This window comes from Phoenix dactylifera, chromosome 17 (genome assembly GCF_009389715.1).
Source record: "Phoenix dactylifera cultivar Barhee BC4 chromosome 17, palm_55x_up_171113_PBpolish2nd_filt_p, whole genome shotgun sequence".
Taxonomy (NCBI): domain Eukaryota; kingdom Viridiplantae; phylum Streptophyta; class Magnoliopsida; order Arecales; family Arecaceae; genus Phoenix; species Phoenix dactylifera.
Genome location: NC_052408.1, coordinates 10,540,725 through 10,566,596, shown reverse-complemented (window position 1 = coordinate 10,566,596; position 25,872 = coordinate 10,540,725). Strand labels below are relative to the sequence as shown.

Sequence of the window (25,872 nt, the reverse complement as noted above, 5' to 3'; positions counted from 1 at the left end):
ATAAAAATTAAAGATATATTGATATATCATTTTTTTTTGCTGAATTAAGGAGGTTTTTTTTTGGTACAACGGTGGCTTATATACAACGGGTATGAGTGGAGCCAACAAAACCAGAAAAAAAAGAGATCGCACAAGGGATCAAGCATGGACACGTGGTTTGCCCAAATAAAGCCTCCGAAATGGTGAGCCGCAAAGAAGGCAACCCAATTAGCAGCGTTGTTCGCTTTTCTGTAGACATGCATGACCTGAGAGGAGCCACACTCTTTCGGAAGTCTGTAGATATCATAGAGCAGCAGTCTTCCACCAGTAGCACATAAGGAGTATTTTTATTCTTAACTTTCAGTCCTAAATTACTGTCTTGAGGTGATCTTGAATTTCCGACCTAGAAACGATGTTTGAGGGGTGGAGATGATTTAGGACCACTCAAATATAGCATAAGTTTATTATGGTGTAATTAAATATAGTGATCTCATTACTTTTGTCTATATCATTTTTAATTTTGAGATGATTACACTATACCAAACACGCTTTAAGCCCATCCTTTTTTGAGTTAAACTATTGATAACCACCTGTGGTCACGCAGGTAGCTGGCATGTTGCACCTTTACAGCAGGTAGTTGGAACGCAGGTAGCGAACAGTTCCTTTACGATGTAGTATCATGGACTTTAATTTGTTGCCATACACGAAGCATCGCCAAATCAGTATTTTGAGATGCGACCAACTTTCGGAGGTGCATATAATCGACGGCCCAAACCATCTTCCTTTTAGAAATATTATTTTACATAAAATAGCTCGTGAGAAGATCAAAAGAAATTCGGCTGAACCGCCTCGCCTGTTCCATTGCGCCTATAAATAAAGTACCGATACGAGAACAAAGCCATAGGAGAAAGAAAGAAGAAGAATGGCCTCCCAACCAGGTCCCCTCACTCGATGGCCATGGCATAGGCTAGGAAACTTCAAGGTATTCTACAATCTATCTTTAACTAATTATATGACTTGACTTCTCCACCTTCTCCCTCTCCCACCACCCTACTTCTTTTCTACACTGCGTTTGGATACTCACCATAGCTTCTCCTTCCTACTGTTGCTCTGCCTTGTGCGATGGAAGTACGTACTACTAGCTCCATGGGTGGCGCATAGCATGCACAAGTTCATGGCAGACAGTGGGGAGCAGAGGGATATGTTTAACTTTCTCATCTTCCCCATTCTATTGCTAAGGCTGCTGCACTCTCAGCTGTGGATCACCTTCTCTCGCTTCCAAACAGCAAAAGGCAAGCACAGGATAGTCGACAAAAGCTTGGACTTTGATCAGGTGGACAGAGAAAGGAAGTGGTATGAAAAAATAAAGAACAACGCACTCTGTTTCCAGCGTTGCCTCTAGGCTTCAGTATTAGATTCCTTTTTTTTAGTGTTAGAGATGTCGTAGAGAGTGATGGAGGACTCTGGATGGCAGGGATGACCAGATCATTTTGACCGCATTGTTCATGTACATGGTTAACATGGTGGTTCCAGGGGCTTCACATTTGCCCTGGTGGGAGAGCAGGGGAGTGGTTCTTATCATTCTCCTCCACATGGGTCCTGTGGAGTTCATCTACTACTGGCTTCATAGAGCCTTGCATCACCATTTCCTCTACTCGCGTTACCACTCTCACCATCATGCCTCCATTGCCACTGAGCCCATCACATGTAAGGGCTGCTCTCTCTCTCTCTCTCTGTGTGTGTGTGTGTGTGGAAGTCTAATTTAAGGGACGACCTTTGTCACACGTTGGAAGGCTAATTTATGGAAAGGATAAAATATGAATGATAATCTCATGAAGTTGGGTGATCGGCATTTTTAAACAAGAGAGTTGCTCATGGAAATGACAGATATATATTAGTTGTAGAATATAAAAACTTATATTTAACCGAAATATTTGGTGAAGAAAGATTTGGAACTTAGAGTTAATTTATACTCGTAGTGATATTAGCTCAAAGGCTTTTAACCTATTGAATTTGGAGTAAATCCTTTTCGAAGGAAGATCGATCTAGATTGTCTAATCAAAGTGCGAGAATCTAGCTTAACCTATTTTAAATTAAACCTAAATATTTTAGATTCTAAAAAAGTTGTGGAGATCATGCAGTAACCTTGAACTTGACTAATAGCTTAGGGGTTAGTTATGGTAAGTACACTCTACATAAATTGAAGATAGGGAGATCTAGAGATTCTGCTCTAGTTTTACTTGAAAATTTGAATTTTGAATTTTTTTAGTCCCAATGCAAAGAGATATATATTTTAGTCAGAAATTATTTAGCGGTCTTAGAATATTTGATAGGTTAGATCAGAGTGCGTAGCGAAAGTCTGGTGGTTTGAGTTATTTTGAAATTCATTAAAAATAATAATACTTTGACCCAAAAAGTATTATGATCGAAGACTTGAGTTAGTTTTCTAGTAGAGAAGAATGTTGTTGATTCTATGGATAATTTGGAGGTAGCTATGTAATTTTCACTAGTGGATTATTCTATTGTTGACAATTCTTAGGAGAATCTTGAGCATTTTAAATTTAGCGTTAACGGATTGATGATTCTTTGGTTGGGCTTAGATTTGGAATGTTTTAATATGAATCTCCTACTCCTAGCTCTAATATTGTTAATCTATCTATTTGAAAGGGTTTAAGATTTTTCTAGGACAAAGGTTGATAATTAGATCATGGGCGAAGTTAAGAGAAAAAAAAGAATTATAGATTATGAAGAGCATTTGATGCTAAAGCCTTCTCCTATTTCTATTAAGCAAGAGCAATTAATTTTTGGGCAAAGAATTATGGCATTTAAATCCAAAGTTGGGAGGTTGGTGTTCTTTTGAAACAGATCAAGAGAACTTGTTATGAATTATAGATGAAAAGGATCGAGTTTTAAGATGCCAAGACTTTGTATGTCATAATTTTTTATATCAAAATCTTGTGAACAGGCACTTCGAGAGGGAGACTATTTGAGAGATCAAGGATGACATGACGGTTGGGTACTTTCAAAGTCTGTGCCTTAAGTAAGTTAATTTTGAGGACGAAATTATTTTAAGGAAGGAGTATGTAATAACATGATTATTTTTTGGGCTTGTGGGTAGGCCCGGAGTGGCCAGGCCCAGCCTGAACCCAACTAGCCTAGCCAGTGGGCTTGTGGGCCGGCCCAAATAGGTCGGGCTTGAACTTGACCCATGCTCGGCATGTTGGGGATCGGGGAAGAGGACCTAGCTAAAAGTCTTCTTCCTTCCGATTTCGGCGGAAGCAGTGACTCCTCGAGGGAAATTTGAGTTTGATTCAAACTCAAGGATCTTGACTATTTAATTCTCCTCCTCCTTTAATTTTCTCCATCCAAATCGTCGAGAATCGCTGTGATTCAACCTCTTCTTCTCCTTTGATTTGTCGCCGGAAAGTGCCAATGAAACCTCGCCAGATTGAGATGAGTGTCGTCTGCCTTCCTCTCCTTCTTTTTCTATGTTTATAGCCATCTTTGTTTGGGTTTGGGTTTGGGTTTGGGTTTGGGTTTGGGTTGGCTAATCGCCGAAATTTAATCTGAAACAGGGGTGCCCTATTTCGGAGCCTCTTTCTTTTGTTTTCGCCGCCATGGGCCACCGAAAAAAGGGTGAGCCTTGCCGCCCTTGGGGACATGGATGGTCTATGAATTAGTTAGAAGTTCTTATTGGAGTTAGATTCACATTATTTTGATTTATTTGTATAAATTAAGTATATATTTATTGAAAAATAGATTTAAAATTATATTTTTATCTTTGTTATTTTTTTAAAAATCTTCTTTCTTTTTATTTTTTAAGAAATATAAATATAATTATAATATTATAATAATATTTTGCCGATGTGATTGTTCCGACCAATCCATCCATCTAGTACAAAACAGCTTGCAGCTTGCATCTACTTAATTTAAAGTTAATATCGAATAGTAATATGACAATAATATAATTAATAAAATATTATAATATAATATATATATAATATTAATATACTATTATATCATATATAAAAATATTAATATAATACATTAATGGTATATTAATATACTAATTTTTTGTTGGACCGAGGAGCATTTTTATTCTTAACTTTCAACCCCAAATCACTATCTTTGGTGATCTTGTTTTTCATAATTCTAAAAAATAAGTAAAAATTTAAAAATTAGTCAAGAATATAAGGCTGACAAGTTCAAAAACTAGTAATGAGTATAAGATTTACTTACCTTTTTCGTCTTAGACCGTCAAACTTCACTAGGCAATTCAGTTACTTATTAGAAATATTAAAAGTACAATTAATTTCTATTTGATAATTTTAATTGTATAATAAGAAACAAGGATGATTAGCCGAATGACAGCGTTCGACGATTCCAAATGGGACAGGCCTGAGCGATTCGATCAATAAATCATAGGGCATAGACTCAATCAGGGCCAAGGTCGTTTAATGTAATTCATCATTAGTGGGTTCTACGGACACTTGACAAGGTCGAGTGATCGGTTCAATAGGCGATCCGAAAATCAGGGTAGTTTAGGGCTTCTTTTCATAGATCAACTCGGGTTCGTAGATTAGATCGATATGACCCAATTCTGGTATTCTTGGATCTTCAAGAGAGAGAAAGTAGAGAGAGGAGAGAGAAGGTAGAGAGAAATAAAGAGAAGAGAGAGGAAATAAGAGAGAGAAAGAGAGGGGATGGTTCTCTCTCCTCCTCCTCCTCTTCTTTTCTTCTTTCTTCTTTTTTGGAAAAACAAAGGAAGAAGGAGGCAGCTGGTGGCTATGGTCACGGTAGTCCGGCAAGGTGGCAGTTGGCAGTGGTGGCCGGCCGACGAGAAAATCCAAGAAAAATGCCCGCAAAATAGGAGAATCGGACCTTTTCTTAATTTTTGGCCATTAGACACTCACCGGCAGCCACGATTCCATTGTGGAGGAGAGTAGGGAGGCTGTGGGACTCAATCAGAGGTCCAGCGCCAAGAGGCAACATCGCTGGTGGCCGAAAAGAGGAAGAAAAACTCGACCAAAATAGGAAAAAAAATAGGGTCTTCTTTTGCTGGTCGATTTTCGGCCAATTTCTCGGCCGACGACCGCATTTCCTAGTCATGGGAAGAAGAGCAAGAAAAGGAGAAGAAGTCTAAGGCCTTACCTCGACTTCGGCGACGTCTGACAATTCTGTTTTTCGGCGAGCATGGTGATAGGATGCTATGACTTTGAAGGGAGAAAAGAGGAGGAAAGAGGAGCGGTGGCACTCGATGGGTGTGGGGGCTCTTTTTAGTAGAGGAGCTCGGCTCAATGGTGGAAGGATTAGGACTCCTTCTGTCGTCTCCTTCCGACGGAATCGGGGAAGAAGAGGATTTCTATTCGGAGTCCGACTTCTCCCTCTCCCACACACGGGCCGTGTGAGCCGTTGCTCACATGGGCTTGTGGGCCATTTCATGTGTGGACCGGTCAATGGACCGGGCCTCACACAATCTGCTTCAAAAGATATTTTAAAAACACTCAAAACTTGATCAAATCTAGAAGAATTAGGCAAATCGATTGGACTAGGTGGTCTAGACTGGTACTCACAATTTTGACTTTTTTTAACTCAAAATTCTTTAAGTTTGGTCTAGAACATTTGACCCAGATCATGTTAAAATGTTGAGCTCGATAAAAAATTCCATGAGCTCAACAGCGAGAATCCTAATGATATTTAAGCAAGCAAAAAAGAAAAGAGAAATAAAGTTTCAAACAAAATAACACATCAGACGGTCTTTCTCGCCTCGAATTCTTCTCTTTCTCAGCTTTTTCTGATCTATTTTTCCATCCTTCCCTATCTCTCTATTTCTCCATCTTTGGGCATTCATCATCTCAAACGGTCAAATCCATGGTAGCTGTTTGGTGTGATTCATCAAGCTGGAAATTTGGGCAAGGAGTTCGTTGAAATATTAAATATTTAAAAAATATGCACATCTTAAACTGCAAAATACTGCATAATTTTTTATATTTATATGTGATAGTCATCGAGTGTTGTACAGCACTCTGCAGTGTAAATTGTATACAGTAAAAAACTGAACTTGATTGTAGTTATCAAGGCCAGAGTTTTTGGTGGTGGCAGTAATGTTGATGGCTGCTAGTGCTAGAATCAAACTGAGCTGAGTCTAGCTTGATACAAAATTTATCTATTTCCATGTATATAAAATTCTAGATTTAAATTAAGCTATTCACTTATCAAGTATTTGGGCACGGATGGTATCGGTCGGTCAGAAACATTTTGATACAGCTTTGATTGTCTAATTATATACATGAATTTGCATGAGGATATTCTCGTCCTTGGACACTAAAGCACCTGCAAAATGGTGTTTTAATTTATAAAGGCAGTATTCAGTTGACGTAGGCAAGACAAGATTAATGTCAAAAACCCACTCACTTCTAGTTGTATGATGGAAGAATGGATTTGTCATGCTACCTCTTCTGCCAAAATTCATGGTGTCACGCGTAGTTTGAAGACTTCATGGTAGGTAGGAGGTTATCTACCTCATTTCTGGGATGCAGGACCGGTTCTTGGGTCAAAGGGCATGGAAAAAGTTAGGATTAGCCTGACAACCCAGCCTGGATTAAAGTAAAACTAAGTAGTGCTACAGTAGAATAGATCAATCTAAGAACACCGCGCGGCAACAACGACATATTTGCACCGACTCGCATATCAGTCGTATAACTATTTTGTGTGAGACTTATGTTAGCATTGGCGCAAGACCCAATAAACTGGACCGGTCCACTAGATCGGCACAGTCATTGTGGCCCAAACAAAAAATATATATATATTATCAGACGTGCTGTGCAGGCTATGGCCGGAGCTCTAATTATCGGGATGCATTGAATCAATGATTTAAGGGGTCGCTTGTTGGCCTGCCATGGGATGCACCACCACGGCCACCCTTTTTCTCTGCTTTCTTCTTTCTTGGTTAAAGAGAGATTCTGTTGTCTCCTATGCGAGGCGGGTATTAGGTGCGGGTCGCATCCTTCTCGAGAGGGACTCGACTGCGGTAATGGGGTGCTCAGTTGAGGACCGGCCGTTGCTCCATGATATTCATAGGGCATTGGGGAAGGCTGACTCCTACCAGGCCACGCACGTATATCGGAAGGCGAACGGTGCTGCAAATTGGGTTGCTTCCTTTGCTGCTCATCACTCGGAAGGCTTTTTCTGGATAGACCATGTGGTTGTGCCTATGCCTTTGCGCAGCATTTTGTTTTCTGATTTTGTTGGCCCTCTTCACACTCGTCAGGTGTGAGCCACCGATGTACCAAAAAAAAAGAAAGAGACTCTGTTCTCTCTTCCTCTCTTCTTTCTGTCTCTTTCCTATTTTTTCTCTCTACTGAATTTTCTCTCTACTCTTTCTAGAGATGATAGATCCCATAATATTTTCTGAACTATTGTTATATTGATTAGATTATGATATATATGTTATTTTGTAAAAAGAACTTTGATATGTATCATATTTGAACTCTCAACCTGATTATGTTCTAAACCCTATCAATTGGAAGTTATGCATTGGCACTTTGATTATTATTGAGCTCATTGATTCTATTTCTAGCCCTATCATAAGGTATAAATATGATTTTTTGGCCCACTCCGCAAAATATGTATGCAGTATTCTAGCCCACTCTGCTGGGCATAAATACGGTTCTATTCTAGCCTAGCTACATGGTATAAGTGTGGCCATAGTTTAAGCCTATTGAGTTGAATGTGATTTGTTTCAAATCGAATTTATGACGAATATTTCAAAGATATGGATTTTAATGGATTTGTATTTTGAAATGGAATTAATTGTCTTTATACTGATTCATTTTAATTTGTATTTATATTTTATATTATTACATGAATATTTTAGTTAAGATATTCATTACTTACCAGACTATTTAGCTTATCATACGATTTGTTACTGTTTTTACAGATCTGAAAAACTAGCATGACCGAAGTTTAATATGGAAAAACAACTAGCAGAACTTTGGTACAAAATTATTTTAGATTAGAGTTTATTTAAATTGATATATTATCTTAAAATATTGTTAAAATTATGCAATATTTAAATTTTGAGTTAATTACTGAAATAAAGTTGCATATTATCAATTAAAGTTATTCCGTTGCATGTTTATGATATCATGATAAGATGCCTTGCCTACTTGTGGAGTTACTTCCTGCCTAACACACTGAAATAACTACACGCTGAAATAAGTACATGCAAAGAAAAGGAGGCAGTGGAAAAAGCAACCATTGGTACAACAAACAAGCTTTGGAAAGTCCAATGAGCACATACATTGCAAGAAAATTACAGGGAATGAAAGGCTTCATGCAACTCAAGCAATAAGCGGGATCTAGGATAGCTGCTGAAGTGTTTGACAGCATATACTACTCGATTTTGATACTGCTACTGTATATTTTCAATTCCAGTCTACCATCACCCAAACCTCACCTCTCAATTTTGAAAATGCGAGGCTTGGAAATTGCATGACATAAAACAAGTGACTGGTTTCAAAATTTCAGGACTAGTTTACCTTGCACAGTATTGAAGATGGGTATCTCAGGAACACACTCAAAACTTTTGGATGCCTGTAAATTTATTCCAGAAATTGAGGACGGGCCGCGGTAACTCAAAGATGACAGAAATTAATGCAAGTCCATCTTGTGACAGTAAATAACTCAACACCTGATACTAAGAAGAAAGACCTGAAAAGGTAATGGCTTGCGAGATATTCAACAGTTAACCACAATCCTCTGAAACTCAAGCGCAGTACCACTACGGGAAGTTCCTAAAACAATAAATAATGCAGATACAAAATTTTTGACTTTCCATGCATTCACTATTTCGTCCATACGATAGCAAGCGATAGTGTCATATTTTGGTCGGTGCCTGAGGTCAGGCCTTTGACCGATGAGGTGTAGGTGTTTTTTGTGATTTTTTTTTGATTTAGCATTTTGTGAATTAATATTTTAAAGCTGCAGATTTGACTACTACTGAGTATTTCTTGCTTTGGAAATTATGTATTTTTTTTATTGATGATATATATGTCCTACATGCGAAACCTTTTCTCTTCTCATAAAAATATTTCTATTCGTGCAACGAAGGCGCTCCAACGTACGGTTTTCTCCCTGTATCCGGTCCCTGCACTGAAATAAATTTTAGGTTTTTAGCCTGGATTATAGGAGAATTGTTTGGGTACACTAATAACTCTTCTTAACAGCTTAAAGAGGGACCAAAAGCAATACCCATCTTCCATGCTCAATGGCACAAATGATGGACCTGACGTGTATGACTTGTCAATTGTATACGTCCAAATGCCGCCCTTAGATCGAGTGGCCTTGTGGCAGCTCTTGAGTGTCCGTTACGCTTCAATCAAGTTAGCAGTTCCATCAATATAAAATACTAGGACTTCTATGGCCATAAGGAAAAGCTACATGTTTGAAATCAGACAAAGTTCAAGACGATACAATTGATGCCCTAGCCCCTTTCTTGGAATATTCTCCACCTTATTTATGATGAAACATTAAGTAACCATGAATCCACGTACAAAGCGGTGGCTAGGTTAAGAGATTACATAGAAACTCTACAGTAACTTGTTGGACTGCATTGTCACGTTTCTTTCTCCAGTGGTTAGTAGTTTGAGCATTTTTACGTCTTGAGCTTATACTAAATGCGGATAATCTAAATCTCATAATATTTTCTGATTTATTTGTTGATAGGTCTTACAGCGCCTTGCGAGTGCTATTCCAAAACCAACCCAACTCATAGAATATAGAAGAAGGAAATTGATACATTTAGGACCAATTCATTATTTTTGTATTATCTCTGAATCAATCAAGGCTAGAGTGATAATTTTTTTTAAAAAAATCAATATATCCTAACATGATGAAGTTCTTTGAGGGCCTTGGGGTCGACGTGGAGAATGCCGACATGTCATTCTCTGTAAGCTTGGACAAGGGCAAAGGTTGTGAGTGGGGACATCGCAATGGATTAGCTAGCTTGTTTGCGCAAAAAAGTAATGCGATCAATCCCTACTTCTGGCAGATGCTTGAGGAAATTGTGAAGTTCAAACATGACGTTATGAAGTAAGTAAATCCCTACTTCTAGCTTTTCATAGATAATTAAAATATAGTTTAGGATATGAATACCAACCACATCAGTGCTCTTATAGTGCCTGCATGCAATATAAGCAGTCATGATATCAAAGAAACCCATTTTAACAAGGAAAAAAGAAAAGAACGAACAATTCCTTTCCCCCCCTTCTTAACATATATCCAGATCGACTATGCTCATCGCTCTTGCTTCTTATATCACCTATACGTATTACAATGGGTCCTGTTTGATCCAAGGTTTGGTATAAAATAAAATAAAAAAAATCAGATTTTGTCTAAGTTTTCTTACCAAATGTCATTTCTCATGGGGAAAAAAAAATGATAGCCCCACTTTTCCTTGGCCAGTTTGAATAATTCAAACTAAAACTACTATTTCATAGAAATAGCATAATTTTGTTTTAAAATTAAAATGAACTAGCAATAATTTATTCGACACTCGTCCTCTTATAGTTTCACAACCAAATAGATTGGCTAGTTATTGCTGTTAGGTTATACGGCTTTCACTGATTTCTAATTACTAAAAATATTGTTCGGACAGTTACAATTAATTTGACCACTTCAATTTTGCTCCAATTACAAAATGCCTCCTTCCTTTTAGAAATTTAGGTCCCTAAAATTGTACTTTGAAAGCAACGCGATCATTCTTTCATTGTCAACTCGGTTTTAAGGAATTGCATCCAATGACCATCTCTTTGGGAACTCTCGTGCCAATGCCCGTGGGTGTGAAAAGACTACTCTAGCCTCACTATTCAATCTACAGAGAGAGAGAGGACGGTCTTCTCTCTCTCTCACACACACACACACACGCACGCACACACACACAATAAAGAATAGGGTCTTGTAGGCAAGAATGATACGAATGTGGACAATGAGCATGAGAAGGATGGAGTTGCCAACCACTCCGAGGACCACCTCTAGGTGGAAGAGGCGGAGTTGCCTAGTGGTCTTTGGAATATCTTGCTTTTTGACTTTTTTGGCTGTATTCATACACATTATGTATGATACTCTCGTTTTTAGTATAAAAAATTTTAAAAAAAAAGTATGAGCAACATCACTAGCTAGTAGCAACGAGGGTAAAAGGGCTGTTAGCTCCTCAACTTCATAGGCAATATCTCTTATGCTAATGAAGGTAAGAAGGATGTCGACTTGCAGTGTCTTAGGCTGGAACGGCCCAATATATTTGGAAGCCTAAGGCTATTTTATATTTGAGGCCTTCGTTACAGTGGGCCAGCTTAAGGCGAACTCACATGAAGGCATTTTTTTCTTTCCATTTTGTCATTGAGGTTTTTCTTACAATAGGCCTTCTTTAGGCCGGAGCCTCAGACAACCGTTTCAGTCGCTTAAAAGTTGGGCCGGAGTATCATGGACTTTAATTTGTTGCCATACACGAAGCATCGCAAATCAGTATTTTGAGATGCGACCAACTTTCGGAGGTGCACATAATCGACGGCCCAAACCATCTTCCTTTTAGAAATATTATTTTGCATAAAATAGCTCGTGAGAAGATCAAAAGAAATTCGGCTGAACCGTCTCGCCTGTTCCATTGCGCCTATAAATAAAGTACCGATACGAGAACAAAGCCATAGGAGAAAGAAAGAAGAAGAATGGCCTCCCAACCAGGTCCCCTCACTCGATGGCCATGGCAGAGGCTAGGAAACTTCAAGGTATTCTACAATCTATCTTTAACTAATTATATGACTTGACTTCTCCACCTTCTCCCTCTCCCACCACCCTACTTCTTTTCTACACTGCGTTGGATACTCACCATAGCTTCTCCTTCCTACTGTTTCTCTGCTTTGTGCGATGGAAGTACGTACTGCTAGCTCCATGGGTGGCGCATAGCATGCACAAGTTCATGGCGGTCGACAGTGGGGAGCAGAGGGATATGTTTAATTTTCTCGTCTTCCCCACTCTATTGCTAAGGCTGCTGCACTCTCAGCTGTGGATCACCTTCTCTCGCTTCCAAACAGCAAAAGGCAAGCACAGGATAGTCGACAAAAGCTTGGACTTTGATCAGGTGGACAGAGAAAGGAACTGGTATGAAAAAATAAAGAACAACGCACTCTGTTTCCAGCGTTGCCTCTAGGCTTCAGTATTAGATTCCTTTTTTTTAGTGTTAGAGATGTCGTAGAGAGTGATGGAGGACTCTGGATGGCAGGGATGACCAGATCATTTTGACCGCATTGTTCCTGTACATGGTTAACATGGTGGTTCCAGGGGGTTCACATTTGCCCTGGTGGGAGACCAGGGGAGTGGTTCTTATCATTCTCCTCCACATGGGTCCTGTGGAGTTCATCTACTACTGGCTTCATAGAGCCTTGCATCACCATTTCCTCTACTTGCGTTACCACTCTCACCATCATGCCTCCATTGTCACTGAGCCCATCACATGTAAGGGCTGCTCTCTCTCTCTCTCTCTCTCTCTCTCTCTCTCTCTCTCTGTGTGTGTGTGTGTGTGTGTGTGTGTGGAAGTCTAATTAAGGGACGACCTTTGTCACACGTTGGAAGGCTAATTTATGGAAAGGATAAAATATGAATGATAATCTCATGAAGTTGGGTGATCGGCATTTTTAAACAAGAGAGTTGCTCATGGAAATGACAGATATATATTAGTTGTAGAATATAAAAATCAGCTCATTTTGAGCGCAAGAAATATAAAACCATTGAAAACGAACATGACCCAGACCGCTTCTTTGAACGCATTTGTTTGCTATGTTATTACGGGACCAAGTCTAACCTAACATCTTTGCTCCTCTGTATTTAATGTTTTGATTTTTCTTTCTAGCTCGTGTTCCCATGTACTCTATCATTAATTATGAACGTTTAAGTTCTAATAGCATGAGATGTTTGGTGGCCTCCATAAATGTATTTCTATTCTCCGATAAAGAATAACCTATTTTCTGGTAATTATTTTTTTCAGTCTATGATCATATGTGTGTATATGCATATATATAGAGGATAGTTCTTGCTTGCTGTCGTTCTGTTTACATGGACTCTTTTTATTAAATATGAACATTTTTTTGATTAATTACAAGGCTCGATCGAGCTTTAACAATGTGAACTTTTTAACATGGTGTGTCAAAAGTATGGTCTGTCGATCATTTTCTTATTAGTTCTCTTTTAATTGAAATGTTTATCTGCATGATAATTCTTACCTGTTCCTTCCTGACGGTGGCAGCTGTTATCCATCCATTTGCTGAAGAGTTGTCCTACTTCGTACTCTTCGCAATTCCTCCGATGACCGGGATATTAACTGGAACGGCGTCCATCGCTGCAGTTGTGGGGTATCCCATGTATGTCGACTTCATGAACTACATGGGCCACTGCAATTTTGAGCTAGTCCCCAAATGGCTCTTCGATGTCTTCCCCCCGCTTAAATACCTGATGTATACTCCCTCGTAAGTGTATATCATCCGAGCATTGGAACTATAAAGATTAGTTTCAGGTCCAGGACTCTCTGATCGCATATAAAAAATTGATCCATAGAGGAATATGGTGCAAAGGCTTGCTGAGATCTATATACAGGCTTCATGTCTTGGTGCTGACATTTTAATGAGATGATGGCTTCTGCAGGTTCCATTCCCTTCACCATACACAGTTTCGAACAAATTACTCCTTGTTCATGCCATTCTACGACTACGTTTACGGTACCATCGACAAGTCTTCAGATGAACAATACGAAAGATCTCGCAAGGGAAAGGAGGAGAGGCCTCATGTCGTTCACCTGACCCACTTGACTAACTTGCAATCCATCTACCATCTACGCTTCGGGTTCTCCTCATTAGCATCCAAACCATATACTCCCAAATATTACATGTGGATTATGTGGCCATTGACACTTGCATCGATGCTGCTGACATGGATTTATGGGACCGCCTTCACTGCGGAGAGGAATAGATTCAAGAAACTCATTATGGAAACAAGGGTGGTGCCAAGGTACATCTTCCAGGTAAGAACTGTAATAAATTAGGCTTATTTGAAGGCTGTGATCTGGGAAGCATTTGGATTTGATGGGTGTTCTTTGTGCAGTACAAATCATCGTCTGAGAGTGACCCAATCAACACTCTGATTGAGAAAGCAATATTGCAGTCAGAAGAAGAGGGAGCCAAAGTCATTAGTCTTGGCCTCCTTAACCAAGTAAGTTGGCATGGATTTAAGGACGTAAGTAAAACACTGTGCATTGCTGCAGTGATTATTGTTACCTTTCAGAATCGCTTTCTTATAGATAAAAATAAATAAATAGCTATTGGCGTATAGAAATATGCTTCATTTTGATGATCTTCTAACTACGGACAGGGAAGTGCGCTGAATGGATATGGTGAGCTCTATCTTAAAAGGAACTCCTTACTGAAGACAAAAATTGTCGATGGAACCAGCTTGGCAGTTGCAGGGGTTCTAAACAGTGTTCCCAAAGGAACTAACAGTATTCTGCTTGTAGGCAACCTTTCTAAGATGGCTTATTTCTTATCTTTAACCTTATGTAAAAGGGGAGTCCAGGTAGATCAATTAGTCACAGCACCCCCTCCTCTCTTTTAGAGAATGAACATTGATTAAACATAGAAGTTATACTGCCGACCTACGTACAAACAGCAAATTAACTTTGTTGTCCAACAGGTAGAGATGGTTCAGAAGGACAAATACGAGCTCTTGAAACTACAGTTGCCACCAGAATTGCATGGTCATTTGGTGCTCTCTGATAGTTACGCTAGTGAGGTAAAGTTTGATGCACCTTTCGGTTTTCTTATTATAAACGAATTTATGTAAACAATTCCGGTGATATTTTACAAAATTATGTCAATGTATTCTAACTACAGATGACTTTATTGATTGATCAGATGGTATAAAGTAGGGCTGAGAATTTAGTAGAAAAACCTTATCAAATCGGTAAATTACTTCTACTCGAGCAACTTCCCCGTAGCAACCATGTTTGATGTCTGAAAAATAAAGCTTTCCTGCGAAAGCTGAGCGAATCTAATGGCATGCTTTGAAAATGTTGAAACTAGTAAACAACGCAATGAAGACCCACAATTCATCTCCTCTGGAGTACATCTAAACATGAAATTGAATGACAAATCATTCTTCCTTGTATAAACTATCTGTCATTCTTCCTTGTATAAACTATCTGTTTGCAACATTTATGGGTAAAAATGGCGCAGTAATTAATTATAAGCTTCTGATTTAAGGAGGATCCATGGTAACATGTTTCTTAATGGATTCAGGTATGGTTAGTTGGAGATGGAGTGACGGATCAAGAACAACTGAGGGCCAGCAAAGGCATTCGTTTTATTCCATTTACCCAATTCCCTCCCAAGCTGGTTCGCAAAGATTGCATTTATCACTGTACTCCGGCAATGGTGGTTCCTAGGACCTATGAAAATTTACATACATGTGAGGTACATTTAAACATCATACATGCATGAGCTAGTCATGTTATACATGCACAAGATTTTTCACTCTTCAACAGCTAAATAGTTTATATGGAATATTGGAAATTATATGAGCTTAGAGCTGCCTAACATAGTGAAATAAGATAAAAATCTATAGATATAATATAAGATCCGAGATAAGTAGCATGAAAGGTTGATTTTCTTCTTGATCGATGTGATGGTTGCGACTTTGACAAATGAGATCTTATAATAAAGAAGTTATTCTCAAAAAGAATATCGGACTCCAAATTGGTGTCCAACTTAAGATCTACGAAAAGAGAATATCCAAATATGACATAATAGAGCTAAATCTTTTCTGAACATCTTATCATGTTTCATGTGTGAAATACATCTAATTTCTCCATTTCTTACAAATGTCTGTACGTGTTTTTTTGCACGGCACTAAAAGAATTGGCTGCCTAGGAGGGTGATGAGTGCATGGCGTGTAGCTGGAATAGTTCATGCATTGGAAGAATGGAATGGACATGAATGTGGTGACACTGTTACCGGCGTCGAGAAAGCTTGGCATGCGGCTCTTGCGCATGGGTTCCTTCCATTTGAGGGCTGCAAACTAGGTTAATATTTGAAAACATGTTCACTATTAAGTATATTTCCATAGCAAATACTATGTAAGATGTCGTGTATATCCTGAATGGGGTTTGCTCGATTATATCTAAATAAACGAGCTGTTCTTCATTGTGGCAGGGTTTGCCTATGTAAACTTGTGTTACTCTTGAAATATAAGCTTGTCTTGATCTAAATCTTTCTTTAGTTACTGTGCAACAAGAGGTTTTATTTTCTTAGAAATATAGTTACGAAATAGCAAACAGCTTTTTATAAAAGCTCTACTTCCAACAGCTCTACTTCCAAAAGCTCTATTGCCAACAACCCTTCAAATAGGGTCTTAAGTAGAAGTCACTAGTTTAATCTTAGGTTCATTGAGTTCCTTCATTAAAGCTAAAGGAATTGATGTTAAGTTCCTACTTGATTCATTCCCTCTGCCTAAAAAAATTCAGTCTTTCCAACAAAAAAAAAGATTGGACCGCTAGCCTATTCGTTTTGCTTCAAAAGTTATTTTAAAAATAGTCAAAACTTGATCGAATCTAAGAGAATTAGGCAAATCGATCGGACAAGCAGGTCTAGCTTGGTTCTCATAATTTTGACTTTTTTTTAACTCAAATTTCTGTAAGTTTGATCTAGAACATTTGACACAAGTTAAATTGTTGAGCCCGATAAAATTAAAAAAAAAACAATCAGCTCAACAACGAGGATCCTAATGATATTTAAGCAAGCAACAAAAAAAAAGAGAAATAAAGTTACAAACAAAATAACGCAGACGATCTGTCTCAGCTCGAATTTTTTACTTTCTCAGTTTTTTCTGATCTATTTTTCCACCCTTCCCTATCTCTCTATTTCTCCGTAACTGGGCACTCATCATCTCAAACGGTCAAATCCAGGGCAGGTCTCCCTGTTTTAGCCAAACCCATGGCAGGCCGTTATTATATTGAATTTGAATTTGAACATCATATGTAGACTTTGTTGAGGTGACATACTTGTATGTGAATTTGAACCTTATAAGAGGGCTTTGTTAGGGCCATGGTTTATGAATTAGTTTGAAGTTTTTATTTTGAGTTAGATTCATATTATTTTAATTATATTTTTATCTTTGTTATTTGTATTCTAAAACTTTTTTTTATTTTTTATTTTTAACAAATATAAATAATATTATAATATTATTTTGTTGATGTGACTGTTTTGGCCAATCTGTCCATCTAGTACAAAGCGTCTTGCGGGTTCATCATCCAATTCAATTTTAAAAGTATTGGTAAAATGGTAATTGTGATAATGGCCCCCTCAAAGATAAGGCGAGCAAAATGGCGTTGTGAATGGCAATAATGGTGAGATTTCTCATCCATTTTAAGCTCTTTTTAATTTGACATTCTGGCTTGGGATTATATGGTTATTTGATGACTGTTGGATGAAGTAGTTTTAAACCACCATTCCCTTCTTGACAAGATGCCAAGATTGGAACTGCACATATCCAGGATAAATTGAATGGTATTTTATAAATATGCAATTATTTTGAATATATCATCTATTTTTTTATTTTCCAATCTGGAGATAGATGGAGATTCCATCACGGAAAGGCTAGATTCGATCCATTCTTTATCTGGCAGTAGGAATTGAGCAGTTTACCCAGCTTTGTTCAGAACACTTTCATTAGCGGTCTACATAAGATCTTACATCTAATTGCCGTGAAGGTAGCCCATCTGCAGAACGGCGAAGATATCACAACATGATACTGTTGTAGAGTAATACAACTAAAAACTATGGTATAATTGTATGTAGAGGTGGTAAAATATGACCTAACCCGCCAATCCGATCCGTGTTCGACCCATCATAAACAGGTTTGAGTTTGGCCTAAATAGGTTCGGGTCATAAACTGATTGACCCGTTTAATCTGCTTATTAATTGGGTCGGATACACATTTTAGATGTCTGACCCGTTTAATCTGTTTAATATATGGGTCAGGTTGGATCAGATAATCGTTTACCCGATGATTAGGATTAGGATTTCCCCCTGAGTGACCTCTTTCCTCCTCAAAGATCTAAGGTCCGAGGGCAGGGGAGGAGAGGCCGCGGGAGAGGCGGGAGAGGGCGAGGGCAAGAGAGTGGTTGACGGGGAGGGGAAGGGGCCGGAGCTCGTCGAGGAGGTTCACGAAAAGAGGGTAGGAGACTTCGGGGGAAAACCAAGGTGTTGGGGCTCGGGGACGGCGGAGATGAAAGACATGAGGTCGGCACGGCCGAAGAATTTGGCAACGAAGACAGTGGCATGCCCCTGGGCCTCTGGACTCTCAATCCACCGGAGAATGCAGGCCTCGTTGCACCCCTTCCGAAGAATTCGGCAGCCATTGCAGCTCATCCTCCCCTCCTCTCTCGGCGGCAAGATTTCATCAACCGGCCTTCCGGCCTCCAAAGACGCAACAAAACCCTAAGCCTAGATCATCGAAGATTTTTCCTACACAGGTCAGAGCTATTTCTCCTATCTCTCTCTCTCTCTCTTAACTGTTTTGTGGAAAAAAATATATTTTTCCTTCTAGTTATTTGGATAGCAAGGAATAACGATAGAAAGGGAGGAGGAGGAGGAGGAGGGACAGGGAAGAAGCGGGGGGCTGGGGGGATATATAAGAGTCACCGGGGTTAGCCTAACTCGATCCTGGTGTTGAGGCTAAGGAGAGGCCGTAGAGAGAGCACACCTTTTTCAGAATTGAGATAGACTCAGGCGAGCAGCGAGGAGAGGCACTGAAACTGTGATCGAATCTCCCTATTAGATGTAGTAAGAGCTCTAATTAAAATCACCACTTATCCCAAAAGCTTAAGCTCATAGTATGAGGTAGATTTATTTATATATTTTATATTTTCTTACACTTCTCCTCACATGTGGGTGGAACTTTTCTTTAATGGGTAAGCTCAACATATGAAATTTTTAATAATAGGGTTAAAGAGTGAGGAGACAGAGTTCGAACTCAAAACTTCTGCTCTGATACCATGTTGAAATTACCATTTATTCCAAAAGCTTAAGCTCATATGATAAAGTAGATTTATTTATATATTATATATTTTTTTTAAAAAAACAACAACTGACCTATTCTTTTTGGGGCTTAACGAGTAAAAATAGAGAAAAACATATTGGAGCGGCGCATCACAAATCCAACTATCCCTCCCCCCCAAAAAAAGAGAGAGGGTATTTTGCCTATTTCTGATATAAAATGTACTTCATTCCACAAGGCTCATCCTCGCACTATGCTGTTAGCTTACGTGGAGAACCTGCCGTGCTCGAAAATCACATGAAAGGTAAGAGATTTCGAATCATTAATATCGCTCTTGTCTTATGATAAAAATAATTAATTATTGTAATTCAAATAGTAGTTACACGTTCAATCTCGCAAATAATGTTTGAGCAAGTCGTCTGTTGCAGCATTTATTTTTCATTATGACTTATAATGACGCTAGTGGTAATTAAGGCCGGCTCATCCTCGCAAGATTCAAAATTTTAATAAATTATTAATCATGATAGTTATTGTTTAAGATGATCTATGATATCAAAAAATAAATATTTAATTAAAAAAAAAAAGCCAGTGTCCTCGAGAACTTTGGTTAGTATTATGCATCGCATGATCCATTCGTCTTGGCAAAAAAAAAAAAAATCATGTGTGATCGGAATGGTTCCGCGTTCACGCTGTATACGTGCCAACTCAAATGCCTCAGCTTTATAGGCATAAAGCTTACTGACAAATAAGAAGAATATCAATTTCAAAGAACAGAGGACTTCAAGAAATGCGTATTAGTAATCTAGATGTGAGGCATTGACATTGTCCAAAATTCATCCCTTGTGACCATTTCTCTTGGTGATCTTAGAAACAGTCGAGAGAAGAAAACTATAGAGAAAGTTTCTGACTCTGCTAGCAGCCAGCTTATCTGATCGGAGAAAAGTAAGATTTTCTTTGATGATTCACCACTTACATTGAGGTATATGGCCCTTATTTATAATACTAGTGAGGTTTTCTTTTTACAATTTGGGTTGGATTCCTCTTATAGTTTGAATAGAACTATATATCCTAAAATAAATATGATTAATAAAAATATTCTTGAAAAAAAATAAAATTTAGAAATATTTTATAAAAAAACTAAAATTCTTGAGGAGGTATGTAGATCTTCATTTCTACATCAACTCTGCCTTCTATCGCTCTGTTTGATTCTTCTTAAATAGAGAGCTATGCCCGATCAAAGTCTTACCTGAAAAGTAAACTTTCGATTTGACTAGGCCATTTTGGGGTCTAAACGATAAAAATTCGGCCTGATTCAACTTTCTAGGAGGTTGGCTTAAAGTTGTAGAACTCAAAAAGATACTCAATTTTTTAAAAAAATAATAAGATCATCTTAATCGGGCATCGTATAACCAAGTTATGCCTCTAGAAGTTTGGCATGCGATTCGGCTTTTCGATTGGTGGATCTAGCTTCTGAACCCTATCCAACCGTGCTCGTAGTTGCCAAAGTATTCTATATTGAGTTTAGTGATCCTCCTGAATATCCATAGTGGCTAAAATATTCGACATCAAATTTGGTGATTTTCTTGAATATTCATAGTAGCCAAAGTGATTCTTATCAAGCTTGGTGATCCTTCTGAATACTCGTTTCAAGTTGATAGCAGGGACCGATCTTCATTCTAAACTCGGCAACAGATCTGAAGTGAGTACAGATAACTGTAATGTCCACCCCAAAACCAACTAGATTATATATAAGCCTTAATAATTATGATGAGTATAATAATAATTGTTGCGGGGACGGCGTTTCGCCGGAGCCTCGCGCAACAGCATAGTCCCCATCGGTCCTGGACAGAGAAAGCGACCGCATCCCTCCCGAGGTTTTATCCGCTTTGGGGTTCAACGCGCCCCGCATGGCTTTGCCCTTTAAAAGGCACCTCGGGAGGAAAGATTTTGTTCTCCCCATATAAGGGCACAGACTTTTCCGCTATCCGACGATGTGGGACTAAATTCGGGTGCCTCCGCACAACAATAATAATAGAGAAGAAAGTATGGTGATCAATCATGAGAATGATTAATCATGTGGAAGGCTACAAGATTCATCCATAGTTGTTTATTTTTTAATTGATTATTTTGCTTAGATCAAAGTATATTTAACATCCTAAAGAATGATATTTCTACTTGTTCCTACTATTGTTGAAAATTTGGGACAAGTACGGATAATAGCCTGTTCTCGAATCAGACTAACTTTATACGTCTAATTTCTCTCTACACTAGTTAATTACCATGCAAAGGACGGTTTGGAATCGTTTATAACATGACATGTATTGAAACCATGATCGACCGAAAGAGCTAAACTCCTCAAATAAGACAAGGTACTTCGCGCGCTCACCTAACTAATAAGTTTTCCCTTCTCGTTTCTTCCTTTTTGAAAGGACAAGAAGGCTCTTGGATGGACGCTACATTTGATTGGTTCCACCCGGAGCCGAGATGACATTTCAACCGTAGAACACATTATGTTCACGCTGAGACGATACCCAGCATGACACCCTCCAAATGCCATCCAGGGCCCACATGCAGGTGAAAGGCTAGCCGCTCACGTGCAAGTACAAAAGTGCACGTGAGAAGATTTGTAGCCAAGCATTCCACGCGCCCTAAAACTCACCACGAATAATCCATCCAGATTTCCATCGTGTATGTCTTGTATGATCCATCCGTCTTAGCGTAAAAAAAAGAAAAAAAAAAGAAGGCATCATGTGTGGTCGGAATGGTTCCACGTTCACGCTGTGTACCTGCCAAAACTGGGACAGCTGCTTGTGGAGCCCGGCCCTGCCACGCTGTCCTCTTCTTTGTTCTACCTTAAAAGCTTGGTAGGTGTGGTGTACGTGATCGAGAAAGAGAGAACGGAAATGCGGGTGGCCGTAGTGGGAGCCGGGATCAGTGGGTTGGCGTCGGCCTACGTGCTGGCCAAGGCCGGGGTGGACGTGGTGCTCTATGAGAAGGAGGACTGCTTGGGCGGTCATGCCAAGACCGTAAACTTCGATGGCGTCAACCTGGATCTGGGCTTCATGGTCTTCAACGGAGTAAAACCCCCTCCCCTCTCTCCAGCTAACATTTTCTCTAATTTGAATATATAAGTGACAGGTCACGATAGAGCTAACAAGCCAGAAAAAACCTCTTCATAAACTTTTATTTCTTCTGTTTTTCTCTTGGATGCCACTCAACTCGGGAACCCAGGAAAGAAAAGTTTGGAGTCGAGCTACTTTTTTCTTTGGGTCGTTTCTGAGAGGCTAGAGGTACACATGAAAAAATATCCTTAAAGGGATATTTTGTTTACCGAAAAGATTAAAAGGATATTTCTCCAAGTAGCAGTTTTCTTTTGTTTTATTTTTTTTCGTGATAGTCTCTAAATTAATCTCGATCTCCTCAAGGCTTTTTTACTTTCTAGTTTGACGCTGCCGGTTGTCGTAATTTATCACTGCTCGTGGATGCTCACACATCGAAGACTCGTTTGGTTTGCGGAAAAATGAAGAAAAGTATGGTCAATTAAAAAAATAAAAATAACTTTTGTTTAGTTGGAGTTTTTAAAGTAGAGAGATAGAAAAATAGCATTTTCTAAAAATTCTCTTAAGTTATCACATTCTATAGACAACGTCTTTTTCTCTATTAAGGGTGTAATAGATATTTCATATATTTTTTAAAAAAATATATATAAATATTCAATCAAATATAAGCTCCTTTGAATGTGTCTTTTTTTTATGGTCAACTAAATATACTAAAATTATCTTTTTAAAACATTATATTCTCAAAAATTATAGTTTTTTAAAAAATATTAGTAAAAAAAAATCTGCGAACGAGACGAGTCCTAAATATTTTTTGAAGTGGGTGGATTTTGCTCCATGGTTCCTCTCACATGTTCTAGTTTCCTTTAGACCCTTTCTTTTTCGATTGAGTTTAATAGTTAGCTGGCACGTTATCTTCAGGCAGGTAGTTGGCCCGTTGCATCTTCCATCCGCTAAGTCCTGTTCTATGCAGTATGAGAACGAGCGATGGTGACATCTTTTGGCTGCCAAGCCTAGGCCCTCATCGATGAGGTGTATGCCTTTTGTGAAGTTTCGTTTTTGATTTCGTGTTTTGTGAATTAATATTTTAAAGCTGCAAATTTGACCATGTACTCTTTCATTCTTTAGAAAATTCTGTTTTTTTTTATTGATGATATATATATATATATATATATATATATATATCATCAATAAAATATTTCTCTTCTCGTAAAAATATTTCTATTCATGCACCGATGGCGCTCCAACGTACGGTTTTCTCCCCGTATCCGGTCCCTGCAGTTAAATAAATTTTCTTAAAAACTCAAAGAAGGACTAAGAGGGACAACCATTGGCTATGTAAAAACGTAGAGGGGGAGATGAGAAGAATTTTGGAAATATTTCTATATATTTCAAAGAGTACAACGGTACAAAAAAGCCTACCTGTTTATAATTGACGGTGGCCATACAATAATGATAAACAATTAATTGATGGTGCCATTGAAGTTTGGTAAACAGTTAATTGATGGTGTCAATTAATGGCTCATATACACCAACTTCCTTTCTCAAATTCAAGATGACAATAAAGATGCCAACTTGAGTTTGCTAACCAACTCACGATGACATTCCGATGGACGAGCCTTCATAAAATATCCGCAAGCTATCCGCAGAAGCAGTATATATCAATTGAATAGTGCCCGGCCGATATGATGCCGAATAAAGTGACAAACTATCTCAATATGCTTCGTTCGCTCATTAAACATATCATTATGAGCAATTTGCATGGCGCTGATATTATTACAGTGAAGAAAGGAATTACTAGTTAAAGTTACACTAATGTCATGTAGTAGCCATCAAAGCCATAAAAACTTAGAGATAGTATCTGCCAGTGCATGATACTCAACCTCCCTATAGATCGTCATTCTACCATCGGTACTATGTAAAAACATAGAAGGAAAGAAGAGAAGAATTTTGGGAATATTTTTATGTATTTCGACGAGTACAAGAGAGCCCATCTATTATGATTGATGGTGGCCATATAAGAATGGCAAATAATCAATTGGCGGTGGCCATACAAGAATTAATGATAAATAGTCTCATATACACCAACTGGCTCAAATGATGGGCAATGTCTCGCCTCTATAGTTTATGACTCGTCAATTGTATATACGTCCAAATGCTGCCCTTGTTCCATCCCGGCCTTAGATCGAGTGGTCCTACGGCAAGCAGCTCTTGAGTATCCGTCATGCTCCTATCAACTTAGCCGTTCTACTGAACTTATATAAAATATCAAGACTTCCATGGCCCTAAGCGAAAGCTACAGGCTTGAAATCAGACAAAGTTCAAGACGATACACTTGATCTCCTCCTGTCTTGGAATATTCGCCCCCTTATTTATGATGAAACGTGAGGTAACTAGGATCCATGTACAAAAGGGGCGGTAAAGTTAAGATATTAAATAGGAACTCTACAGTAATTTGTCAGACTGCATTTGTGACCTTTCTTTCTCTTCTAGAGTGATAATTTTTAGGAAAAAAAATCAATATAAAATTTTTAAATTCTTTTCCAGGTCACTTATCCTAACATGATGGAGTTCTTTGAGAGCCTTGGGGTCGACATGGAGATATCCGACATGTCATTCGCCGTGAGCTTGGACGAAGGCAAAGGTTGTGAGTGGGGAAGTCGCAATGGATTGGCTAGCTTGTTTGCCCAAAAAAGCAATGCGATCAATCCCTACTTTTGGCAAATGCTCCAAGAAATTGTCAAGTTCAAACACGACGTTATACGGTAAGTAACGGAGCATGCTTCAATCCCTACTTCCAGCTTTTCATAAATTAAATATGGTTTAAGACGCGAATGCCACAGTGGTGCAGTATAAGTGGTCATGATAACGGATCATACATGAAGTCTTGCTTTCACTGCAATTGTTGTTCCTTTCCCCCTTCTTAGCATATATCCAGATCAACTACGCTCATCGCTCTTGCTTCTTATATCACTTATACCTACCACGTTGGGCCCCGTTCGATGAAAGGTTTGGTATATGATAAAATGTAACAATCTGGTATTGTCTAAGTTTTCTCACCAAATGCCATTTCTCATGGGCTAGGTATTTTAAAAAAATTGATAGCCCTGCTTTTCCCCAGCCAATTTGAATAATTCAAACTAAAACTACTATGTCATAGAAAAAGCATAATTTTGTTTTAAAATTAGAATGAATTAGAAATAATTTATTCTACGCTAGTCCTTTTATAGTTTCACAGCCAAATAGATCGACTAGTTATTGATGTTAGGTTATACGACTTTCACTAGTTTCTAATGTATTATAGATATTGTTCGAAAAATTATAATCCGATCATGTCGATTTTGCTGGAGTTACAAAATGCTTCCTTCCTTTTCAAATTCTTTAGGTCCCTAAAATTGTAGGGCTCGTTTGGTTCGCAGGAAAAGGAGGGGGGAATGTGTGGTCAACGGGAAAGTAATGAAATGCCTCTTGTTTGGTTGGAGTTTTCAAAGGAGAGAGATGGGAAAGTTGTATTCTCATGGGAATATGATTCCCACATTTCATGGGAAAGTCTTTCCCATGAGAAACATGGGAAAGTTACTTTCCCATGAGGTGGGAATCACTTCTTTTTTATTTTTTCCCAAAAAGACCCTTCAGCATTAAAGAAGCATTAAAGAGGCATTAAAGACCTAATTTTTATTAAGGGCATAATAGGAATTATACATAACTTTCCTAAGAAAGTGGATGGTCAACCAAACATAAG

The 25,872-nt window shown here is 38.5% G+C and overlaps 3 protein-coding genes across 8 annotated transcripts in view; all 3 read left to right on the top strand.

Annotated features, from left to right (window-relative positions):
* The first annotated feature begins 888 nt into the window (after positions 1-888).
* Positions 889-1,869, top strand: LOC120104220 (very-long-chain aldehyde decarbonylase GL1-6-like). Its single transcript, XM_039114987.1, has 3 exons — positions 889-961; positions 1,109-1,332; positions 1,454-1,869. The coding sequence occupies exons 1-3, from the start codon at positions 902-904 to the stop codon at positions 1,743-1,745; spliced, it is 576 nt and encodes a 191-aa protein (XP_038970915.1). The 5' UTR covers positions 889-901; the 3' UTR covers positions 1,746-1,869.
* A 9,817-nt stretch (positions 1,870-11,686) lies between these two features.
* On the top strand, positions 11,687-16,233 carry LOC113463032 (very-long-chain aldehyde decarbonylase GL1-6-like). Its single transcript, XM_039114986.1, has 10 exons — positions 11,687-11,762; positions 11,909-12,135; positions 12,257-12,489; positions 13,277-13,496; positions 13,672-14,047; positions 14,128-14,235; positions 14,395-14,595; positions 14,713-14,811; positions 15,318-15,491; positions 15,934-16,233. The coding sequence occupies exons 1-10, from the start codon at positions 11,703-11,705 to the stop codon at positions 16,102-16,104; spliced, it is 1,869 nt and encodes a 622-aa protein (XP_038970914.1). The 5' UTR covers positions 11,687-11,702; the 3' UTR covers positions 16,105-16,233.
* A 5,705-nt stretch (positions 16,234-21,938) lies between these two features.
* The window catches only part of LOC103711840 (tuberculostearic acid methyltransferase UfaA1-like), a 36,986-nt gene continuing 33,052 nt past the window's right edge, over positions 21,939-25,872 (top strand). For 2 of the 6 annotated variants that reach the window (XR_003386598.2, XM_017843982.3), the window contains exons 1-2: positions 21,978-22,151; positions 24,678-24,895. Coding sequence is in view for 3 of the 6 variants with exons in the window: in XM_017843982.3 (XP_017699471.1) it covers positions 21,978-22,151; positions 24,678-24,895 (392 nt within the window). In the remaining 3 variants the exon portion in view is untranslated. Of the gene's footprint in view, positions 22,152-24,677; positions 24,896-25,872 lie in introns of all 6 variants that reach the window. The other 4 variants (XM_039114984.1, XM_039114983.1, XM_008798133.4 and 1 more) reach the window with 3 other exon arrangements.

Bases quoted from the DNA above. Each gene is read 5' to 3' on its own strand.
- LOC120104220 (XM_039114987.1), top strand. From the start codon at position 902: ATGGCCTCCCAACCAGGTCCCCTCACTCGATGGCCATGGCATAGGCTA. The intron at 962-1,108 runs GTATTCTACAAT...GTGCGATGGAAG, and splicing joins ATAGGCTAGGAAACTTCAAG to TACGTACTACTAGCTCCATG. The intron at 1,333-1,453 runs GTATGAAAAAAT...TCTGGATGGCAG, and splicing joins GTGGACAGAGAAAGGAAGTG to GGATGACCAGATCATTTTGA.
- LOC113463032 (XM_039114986.1), top strand. From the start codon at position 11,703: ATGGCCTCCCAACCAGGTCCCCTCACTCGATGGCCATGGCAGAGGCTA. The intron at 11,763-11,908 runs GTATTCTACAAT...GTGCGATGGAAG, and splicing joins AGAGGCTAGGAAACTTCAAG to TACGTACTGCTAGCTCCATG. The intron at 12,490-13,276 runs GTAAGGGCTGCT...TGACGGTGGCAG, and splicing joins TGTCACTGAGCCCATCACAT to CTGTTATCCATCCATTTGCT.